A 10,498-nucleotide genomic window follows, 5' to 3' on the forward strand; every position below is an offset into this window, starting at 1 on the left:
AAACCAATTTCTTACACATTTCCTATTAATACATTTCCTATGTATTAATCCCAGATTATTTTCAGTAAAATTGACTGTTTCACAAACTGAGGTTTCTGAAATTTTAAAGGAGGTGACCTGGCAAGGAGGGCTGTATTTTGAAATAATGACCTGAGTCCTCCAGCACGACACCGTGACTATGGATCGGGGGAAAAAATGGCATTTTAAATTTCTCTAACATCAACCTGCAGATATCTCCTCCAAAAGTCTGCTTTTGCTACACAATGTGCAACTGTAAAGGCGATTAGTAGCAACAACAGTGATCAGAATAGCTAATATCTGTGGATGTTTGAAATGTGCCACCTTAATAAGCTTCCTGTGTATTTAATATACATTTAACATATACATGTATTTATATTCATTTAATCTTTGCAATAATCCCATGATACAGGTATTATAATCTTTCCCATTTTGTAATCAAGGAAATTAAAATTTGAGTGCTTCAGTAATTTACCCAATATTGTACAACTTATGAATGATGAGGTTGGAATTTTTGCACAAGTCTTCACAAATCCATAAACCACAGACCACTAACCTATATACCACCGCAGGTAAGGGCATCTAAATCATTCCTGAATCCATTGATAATACTTCTCAGAAGATTCTCACCACAATTTTTGCAACCATTGTATAAATGTGATTCCTGTTTATTTATCTTAAAATTTCCTCCTTCAGAAACATTCCTTACTTTTAAAGTACTGGAAATTCTAACTTCCAGTAGAATTCCAGTACACATTGCACAATGACTTCCATTGCACATATCTTCATATGAGAATATGCAGTAAAATATGAGTAAAATAATATGAGTAAATAATATTTACTCTTATCCTTTTTTTAACAGACTGAAAGCACTTTCCCAATTTGATTGTGCTATAGGCAGCCTCCTCCAAACTATTCCTGTATCTTTGCTGGCTTTCTAGTCTATTCTTTACAGGCACAGAAGTAACCACACTGCACGTGCAAATAACTCTGATTTTTGTAATATGTTTTTTCAAATATAGAAAAAATGTGAAAATGAGAACACTTGCAGGTATGTGACACTTTCCTTACATGTTTATAAGGTCATCCGTGTAGAAGAGGGATTAGGCTTGTTTTATAAATCACTACAGAGTAGAAGGATAACTGTTAAATAGAAAAGGAGATGTTTCCACTCAAAAGCAGGAAATTCTTTGTAACAAAATGTTCTAGGAGTCCAGTAGTTTTGGCTCCAAGGAAGCGAGTGCTGGAGGCCTCCAAGGAGGGTTGGAGAACTTCTTTGCACAAAAATAAAATCCTGAAACTACTGTGTCTCTAAGACCTGTTTAATTCCAATACTCCCGCATTCTTTCTGATGACACTCAGCTTCTCCTACATATAAGACCCAATGGTTGATGCCTTTAAATCGTTTTAGAATTACTGGTATGCATAATGAATAAATTTGGCTAGGAAAAAAAAATGATGGTTCTTAAATTACTAACTGCCTGCAACCTAAAAATAATAGAGCTAACCTCAGTAATGTAAAACAACTATTCTTCCAGTTGGGTCTCTTTTGAGTAGCCTTGTAGATAAGAACCATGAAACCTTTAATCTGATCTGTCACTTATTTATCGAAGTATTGTTCTATCGCTGTATATTAGCTAATGTCAATACCTGGGGATATAAGAAATCTTTAAAAGCATGGTTCTTGTCTTAAGGTCAAGAAACTTGATGAAGAAGATAGAAAAATACCAATACCAAAAGTGACAGGTGTAAGAATAAAGATCTGCATGAAGTCCTCCAAGAGCCCAAAGATACAACAATGTCTTCACGGCTACTTAACTTGATGCTATCAAGTATTTAAAAAGACTAATTAACAGGAAAATTAAGCAAATTGTTGTTATTGATTTTCTTCTTTTTTTTTTTTTTGACATCCTGACTCTTCTTCCTCCTTCTCAACAGCTATTTCTTTTATTGTAAGTCCTGACTTCATTGTATAATTTTATAATGCCCTGTATAATAATAATCACATCGTGAAGATAATTTTGACATGTTTTTAGATTTCTTTTTTCCTTTTCAAGAAATTGATTTTCCAACTCCTTCTTTTATTTTGAATTCAGAAATACTGTCTATCTTATTTTATCATATACATATTTAAACTCTACACTCCTGAGAACTGAAGTTCTAATCTTAAATGTATTGTTGTCTTGCCTGACAATAACAATGACCCTCTAGTAAGATGGCACAAGCTTTGAGTTAAAATTATTTTGGGTTTCTACACTTCAGTAGGTTTTCTCTCCACATGTTTGTTGATTAGATCTTTCCCTCATCCTTATCTTTCCCACATGGGCAGAAGATGAGAAATCAGGGTTAGGGTGTAATCCACAACCGTGGAGCAGGAAACTCACGCTCAACCATATGGCCAACATGCTCTAACCTGCGAAGCTGACCAAATTCAAGAACATATTTTATCATAACAAGCATTTCCAGTGTCAGACCACCTAATAAAGTTCTCTGAAAATCCTGAGTTAATGCCATGTGTATCACACATGCCTGATCAGAAGAATCACCCAATAACATTCAATTGTTAGGCCTCCCCTCTAAAGAGCCAGATAGTGTGGATCAGAGATGAGATCTGAGAATTTTTTCTTTGAATAAAAATCTGAAGTGATCCTAACAACCAGGCAAATTTAAGATAGCTTTAGCATATCACCATAAGTATTGTCATTTACTACATATTTAATTAACTTGCAGACTTTATGATACAATTCACTAATGATTTAATCCAGTCCATGCCTCTTCCTGACAGCAAATACTCAGTGTACTAAAGACATTCCAAAATAAATGTTGTGTACCTTTCTATATGTTCCCTTTTAAGAAAAATCGTTATGGGATAACATAAACAAGGAAGAGTTATTTACACCAGTATATACAAATCCTAAAAAGGAATGGAAACATTATACAAAAAAATGAAAAGAAATAACAAATATGCATTAGCCACAAACTTTAAACCCAACACTAATTAGATATACTCAGAATTATACTCTCCTTCCCTGACCAACACTCACAGTTTGTTGTTTGTAGCTGAAGGATTTCAGATCCTTGTTGCTGCTGAGCACATAAACATTCAAACAAATTTTCGCCAGTACATTTCCATGCATCTACAATGCCCCATTCTCAAATCAGGACCCCTCCATTTCTTTCCAAATCAAAACCTTCCCAGGCCTTCAACACTCTTATTTTTAGGCCTAACCCTATGTTATAGCAAACATATTAAAACGATGCTTCAATCACAAGGAAATATAATTTTTCTATAAATATAGTTTAAGATTGTTATAATCTGCCTTTGACATTATTTGGCTGAAAAAAAGCTAATTTAAGTCACAGCTGGCTATGATTTCTCAGCAATTACCATGCATGTTTTAGGATTCTTCAAAAGGGGAAAAAATGTCACCTACAAATTGTTTTCAAATGCAGGAATTTTTTAAATAATAAAACTAAAGATTAATGAATAGCAGATATTTTCTTGAATATTAATCTCAAATTTGCAACTCACCCTCCTATTTAGGATAGAACGAAGTGTTTTTTGTTTGTTTGTTTGTTTGTTTTTGTTTGTTTTTTTTAAATATCAGACAAGTAATAGGCCTCTGAAAACATCAGAGGCCCTGTAGACTGTCCCTATAATGTCTGAGGCTCTGCCCCATTCACAATATGAAATCAACCACCGAATCTAATGCTCCTCCTTTCACTGTTCTATGCCCATTCCAAAAATTCTGCACCTTTGGAGCAAATAAAATAATGCTGCTGGTGTGATCAGATTGGATTACCCAAGAAAAACAAGTTTGAGAGAGGATTTTGAGAGTGTCCTCTTTGTCCGGAAATGGTGACCACGTTTTTATGGTTTTCTTTGGGGATCAGTTGCTCTTTTCTGAACCTTACAAAATTGTTCTAGACAGGCCTTCCTGCTGTTGCCTTCTGTGCTGACGTGTCAGTTACATTGCAAAGAAGCTACGGTCTGAAGTTGAGAACAGCAAGCCGGTATGAATATAATCAGAGTCCTTTAACTTGCGAACTCGGCTTCTCAAATGATGGATACATATACTGGTGAACCTGTTAGGACTCTGCTCCTGTGTGCTTATGTGCAAAATTAACTTTTTGAAACAAAGCACTGGGTATTTCTGAGAGACATCTAAGAGTAACAATTCACTGTCAATATGACCCAGTAACCATCCTGGGAAACTGGGAACCAAGTGACTCTCAAATCCTGAGTTGGATAAAGAATTTTATTCTTCTCCCTTTTAGTTTGACAATAACAGGTCTAGAAATAACATCGCACACCAGTAAAAGTCTCTTTTCTTAATATTTGTGTCTGAGTCAGCAGCCTACATGCTGACAATCTTGCATGCGATTCTGCTCTGCTAAGATCTGCCGACTTAACTGTGTTTAGGTAGCTCAGATAAGCTTTAAATAAGCATCTGAATTTCTGGGTACTTATGGAAAATGAACCAAATTCCTCTCCTTTTGAGATTCACTTATGTCTGATTCAAATGCATTCATGTAGGAATAATAGGTCTTGCTTTACATACCTAAGCTTACCATTAATATTAAACAATGAATTTAATGTTGTCAGCCACGTGGTACTTCATTCATTCCCGTGAACAGGAATCTTTTGTGTTTATTTTATTTCCAGCTGGTAAAATGTTACGTTATTTGCTTCTTCTTAAAACAACTGCTGTTTTTCTCTGGGGAATTGAGGCATGTCATGGAAAAGTGCAATCATGATTCCAACAGACTGCATGATATAAAAACCATAAAATTGTACATAGTGTCGGGATGTGGTAATGTAACAGCAGAGGAGGCTGCTGGGGACAGGCTTTGTTTTCCTGGTCTCATTAAAATCCAGTTACTGCTTCCATTTGTTTATATATTGGATTCCCGTTAACATTGATTATATGCTGTTACTGTTTTCTTACTAAATTAAACTTGCAAGTCGAAAAGCTGAACACCACTAAGAGTATTTATTTCCTTATAATCGGTTGGCTTGTAATTAGGATCAACTGCCTACTTGGGAAGCGTATCTGGTTCATGAGCCCAAAGGACAAGTTTCTACAGAAGATGTTCTCTGAGGCCTTAGAAAAAGTTATCAGAAAGGTCCCCTTTCTAAAAATCAAATCAATCAATCAATCAATCAATAGCTGCTGATAAAGTTAAGCTTAGCAACAGCGTATCCTAGTTTAAAACAAATTTTAGAGCCAGATTTTTTAACCCTCAATACAAGTTTACCACTAAAAAAAAAAAAAAGGCCAAACAGCAAATGTTTTAACCTTCCACTATCCTCCAGGCACTGCAATTCATGCTTGTTTGTATCCATACTGTTTCATTTCGTCCTCATACCCTCACACAGTTCTTTGAAGGAGATGATTTGCCCCCTCCTTTCTATAGGTGAGGAAATTCAGGAACAGAGTGGTTAGGTTACCTGCCCGTGGTCACACAGATATTAAACACCTGAACTGGGATCTGAGTCTCTCCTCAAACATTTAAACGATTTTGCTCATATAAGTGGTGACGATCTCAACATAATCAAGTTACGCAGACTCGTCTCTCGCCAACTCACTTTGCAGCTTCTGCAGCTCCACCTGGTGTCAACGTTCACAGTTTTTCCTTCTGCAGTTAGTGGGCTTAGATCCCTTCAGCTCTTTACTTACTGACGTCCTCATCTATAAAACGGTGTCGTGTGTACCTGCTTCAGTGGGCTGTTGTGACGTCACATAAGATGCACACGCAGTGTCTACCGGACGATCCAACACATTCAGAACTGTCTCCCCTTGCCCCTTATAACTCTGTCTCCCATCCACCAAATAAGACAAAGTTCTAACTGCCCTTTCTCATTTTCCTTTTCTTAGTGCATGCTAGCCCAACATCCTCTTGCAGAGAAATGGAGAAAGAGAGTTCTTTCCTGCCACACAGGGACGTCACAGAAGCGTATGAAACTTCTTAATCTTCTTTTACCAAATAGAAAATTTTCAGTCACTTTATTAATTCACTAATTAATTAATAATCACTCTTCGGATCAACAGGTTTTTTGTTTTTTTTTTTTAATTTTTTTGTAACGTTTATTTATTTTTGAGACAGAGAGATACAGAGCATGAACAGGGGAGGGTCAGAGAGAGAGGGAGACACAGAATCTGAAACAGGCTCCAGGCTCTGAGCTGTCAGCACAGAACCCGACGCGGGGCTCGAACCCACGAACTGCGAGATCGTGACCTGAGCCGAAGTCGGCCACTTAACCGACTGAGCCACCCAGGCGCCCCATCGGATCAATAGTTTAATTGCATACGAAAGATGTATTCAAAAATACCCAGTTTTAAAATATTTGAACTATGAACTTTACAAAAACTTTTAAGCAGAGATATAAAGTGTTTCATATGCCTACACACACAATTAACTAATAGTTTGCTACATTTTATTTTTAAGGAATTTTTGTTTAATACATGAATTTAAGTTTACTACTTAATCAGCAAGCCGAACAAATACGACAAGCCGTGCTGGAATTTCAGTTTAAAGAGAACACTGGTTTCCACTAGTGCTATTTTCAACGTCCTCGAGTAATGAAACTACCCCATCAATGATGTTCTTGCCTAGCACTTGGATGATTTACAAAAAAGTACATTTATGCATGAATTTGGCCACCCTTAGCCACTCTAAGGAGAGATGCTGTCCCTTTTTATGGAGTAAGAAACTGAGTCCTACAGTGTAGGTGACTGGCTCAAGGTTACACAGCTAGCTGGTAACAGAAATGGGAATGAAATCAGGTCTTCTGATTCCAAATTCTTCCCTGTTTCTAGCACATACACTACAAGTAATGTAAGTAGCCTTAAGACACACTAAGACATCAATATTATCATCGACATCCAATATTCACAAGTTAATGATGATAAATTTACTATTTCACCTTATCAAATAAATTAATAATGTATTAACTCATTGAACAGGTATTATTACTAAATAATTGTCAGATAAATGTTAATTATTATTTTAATTAACTGAATTATTGGAATAATTTACTAGATTGATAATAAGGATAATAACTTAATGACATAAAAAAACCAATGAGACTTCCTCTCTTATTTTTAACTCCTTTCTTTTTGAAAATGTTATCTTAGAAAGTCCAAATGTTTTTATTCCTTGTTTGAAGTTTCTAGACCTTTTTAAACTGAATTTTTATTGTCAATCAACTTTGGCTGTACTTCAGAAACTTACCCTAGATTCTCACTCCCACCATTATGACCCTGTAGCCTAATACTCTAAAAACCCTCTCTAACCAAAATGTTCTACTTCTCAGCTCCCTTTCACCCCTTCTTTCTTGACACTTCTCTGTTAACTTCATCAAAGCCCTGACCCTTCCATCTTCCTTTGAGACTGTCTACCTTCTTCTCCTGGTTTCTCTCTCTGCCCTGCTCAACCTCAAGCCCCATTGTCCAGAGGTGATAGCCTATTTTCTTATCTCCAGAGCACTCCATTTCTTGCACCCAGAAACTTCTATGGTGTCTCCCAGCAAAACACCAAACCCAAATCAGTGATATCTGTCCAGAAAAATAAGTGTCTCTGAAGACACCGCACCAGAGTGACTTGTTCCTACTCACTATATTCCTGTCTCACCTCAGCAAAGCTGAAACCACAGCTACCAACACTCGTATTTGACTGCAATCACTATACTCTCACTTCCTCCGGGTAAAGCAGACAATGAGACCTACTAAGACTCTTAAATCACTCCTGCCCCCAGTTTCCCTGGGATCTTACTCCATGAGCCATCAGAAGCACATTCAAGTTTTTCTCAGTTTGAAGATATAGATAGATAGATAGATAGATAGATAGATGATAGGTAGACAATAGATTGATAGATGATTAATGGTGGTGAATGAATGAATACATAGATGTAACTCACTTGATTCTCAGATCCTTAGAAATACAGTACAATGTATCTCCTCATCTTCACAACTTAACCTTTAGGAGGCACTATATTCCAAAGGCTATAGTCTCTATTCCTCATTTTCAAGTCACTTCTCAACCCACTTACAGGGGCTTTTTGTCCCCACTTAAACTTACCACAGAAAATCTCCAATGACCCCCTTAGCTGCCAAATTAATGGATACTCTTTCATACCACTGCTTAATTGACACTGTGAATTATTCCCTTCTGGAAAAGTCTACACTTCTGTGATTTCTAAGATTTTGAGTAACCTCTTTTCTCTTTCTTTTTTTTTTTTTTTTTTGTTCTTCTTTTCCTCTGTTCACTGATGAAACATTTGTGTTTCTCAATGTCCTGTCATCAGCTCACTGGTGAACTCATTTTAAATGCTTTCTCTGATTGTCCTCATTCATTCTGGTGCTTTCAACTAGTGTGATCATTCCCAAATACATATACATATATATATATATATATATATATATATACTCACAAAGATCTGTACGTAATGCATAAAGGTATCTGCAAATGTACATAGGAATGGGCGTGTGTGTGTGTGTGTGTGTGTGTGTGTGTGAATGTGTGTCACTACACACACACAAAAACAAAACAAAAATCCATAAATATCCATAAATGTCTCCAGCCAGTCCAGCTGTCTTCCCCAGGGTTTGGGAATCACATAATCAGCTGGCTTCTGGAGATCTCTCCCTACACACCCTATGCAGATGTAAACTCAATGCTTTAAAATTGAATGTATTTTTTTTTCTCCCAGATCAGTGCTACATCCATTCAGACCCCTAAATTAAAAACCTCAAATTCATCTTTGACTCTTTTACTATGCATTTCTAATCAAACATAAAGTCTTATTAATTTTATTCAATCAATATTTTTTCCTCTACTTCCCTTGTCTAGAAAAACATCCTGACTCAGTGGGATTACTAAATGTCCAATCCAATCATTACCTCCAAATGGTCCATCATCTGGAAACCACCCAATATGGAAATACCCAGATCACTTGTCTACCTAAAAATCCTGTGTGTCTCACACAGCCTTCAAGTAATCAAGGCTCAGGGGAAGGGAGAGGGATTTGTAAACCCTGGAGCAAGCTTCTGCCTACTGGAGACCGCTGCTATGTAGGGACCCTGGGTGAAGCCACCATCACCATGTCTGACCAGGAAGCAAAACCTTCAGCTGAGGACTTGGGGGATGAGAAGGAAGGAGAATACATCAAACTCCAAGTCATTGGACAGGAGAGCAGTGAGATCCACTTCAAAGTGAAAATGACAACGCATCTCAAGAGGCTCAAAGAAGCATACTGTCAAACACAGGGAGTGCCAGTAAATTCAGTCAGATTTCTCTTTGCAGGTCAGGGAATTGCTGGGAATCACACTCCAAAAGAACTGGGAATGAAGGAAGATGTGATTGAAGTTCATCAGGAACAAACAGGGAGACATTCAATGATTTAGATATTCTTTTTTTTTTCTTTACTCTCAATCCTTTTTTATTTTTAAAAATGTTTTTTTATAATGTAGGTGTTCAACACAGACTGGAAAACAGGCACCCCATCTCTTTAAAACATCTGATGATTTGAATTCTCGTGTCCATGATTCATTTCCACTTGTTTTCGTTGTGCTGATTTTTGATCAAACTTCAGCCCCCTTCATATTGCACTCTCCTTTTTAAAAATTACATGTGAGCACAGAAAGGCCACCTTTTCCGGGTCTGTGTATTTTCAGGCTTGCGATAAATAAGATCGAAAAATGAGGGTGTTCATAATAACTTTCCAATCGACCCTGAAGTTCCCACATCTGATTGCTTCACTCCTGGACTATGACTGTGGGTGATAGAAGTTTTTCAGAAAACTGAACTGTGAAAAAATGACCTTTCCTTAACTTGAAGCTCCTTTTAAAATGTGAGGGTCTGAATCAAAAGAAGAGAAACATCAGGGGCACCTGGGTGACTCAGTTGGTTAAGCTTTAGACGTTGGCTCAGGGCATGATCTCACAGTTCATGAATTCAAGCCCCACATCAGGCTCTCTGTTCTCAGCCCAGAGCCTACTTCAAATTTCTGTCGCCCTCTCTCTACCCCTTCTCCTGTCCATGCTCTCTCTCTCTCTCTCTCAAAAATAAATAAACATTAAAAAAAAGAGAGAAGAAAAATATCAGACTGGAGTCAAGACATCTGTCAAGAGACCATGAAAGTGAAGACTAACTCCAAAGATGGCCTCACTGAAGAAAAAGCATTTTAAGATAAAAGAAAGATCTTGTCAGAAGATCCCAGAAAAGTCCTAATTTTCATTAGCAGTTAATAAATTTACTCATGCAGAAGTGTATTCAACAGAACCCTGCTCTTCTTTAATTTTATTTGTACTTTTTGCCCGGGGATATGGGTTTCCAATGGACATTGTCCGTACCACCTTCATTAAAATAAACAAACGATTTGTAAAAGCCATAAAAACAAACAAAAACAAAGACCAAACACAAAACCAAAAATCAAGGCTTATTCCCTGCAACTTCTTTTACCTCATCTCTCCAAGAC

At 36.9% G+C, this 10,498-nt stretch overlaps 1 protein-coding gene across 2 annotated transcripts; it reads left to right on the plus strand.

The window, feature by feature from the left end:
* The first annotated feature begins 9,122 nt into the window (after positions 1-9,122).
* On the plus strand, positions 9,123-9,494 carry LOC109246888 (small ubiquitin-related modifier 1-like). 2 transcript variants are annotated; one of them, XM_053900689.1, is made up of 2 exons: positions 9,123-9,305; positions 9,372-9,494. In XM_053900689.1, the coding sequence occupies exons 1-2, from the start codon at positions 9,123-9,125 to the stop codon at positions 9,423-9,425; spliced, it is 237 nt and encodes a 78-aa protein (XP_053756664.1). In that variant the 3' UTR covers positions 9,426-9,494. The 2 variants fall into 2 exon arrangements, with proteins under 2 accessions (XP_053756664.1, XP_019270797.2); XM_019415252.2 differs by having other exon boundaries at positions 9,123-9,494.
* Positions 9,495-10,498: the final 1,004 nt, after the last annotated feature.

Source organism: Panthera pardus, unplaced genomic scaffold (genome assembly GCF_024362965.1).
Source record: "Panthera pardus isolate Hobbes unplaced genomic scaffold, ASM2436296v1 HiC_scaffold_13, whole genome shotgun sequence".
NCBI classification, from domain to species: domain Eukaryota; kingdom Metazoa; phylum Chordata; class Mammalia; order Carnivora; family Felidae; genus Panthera; species Panthera pardus.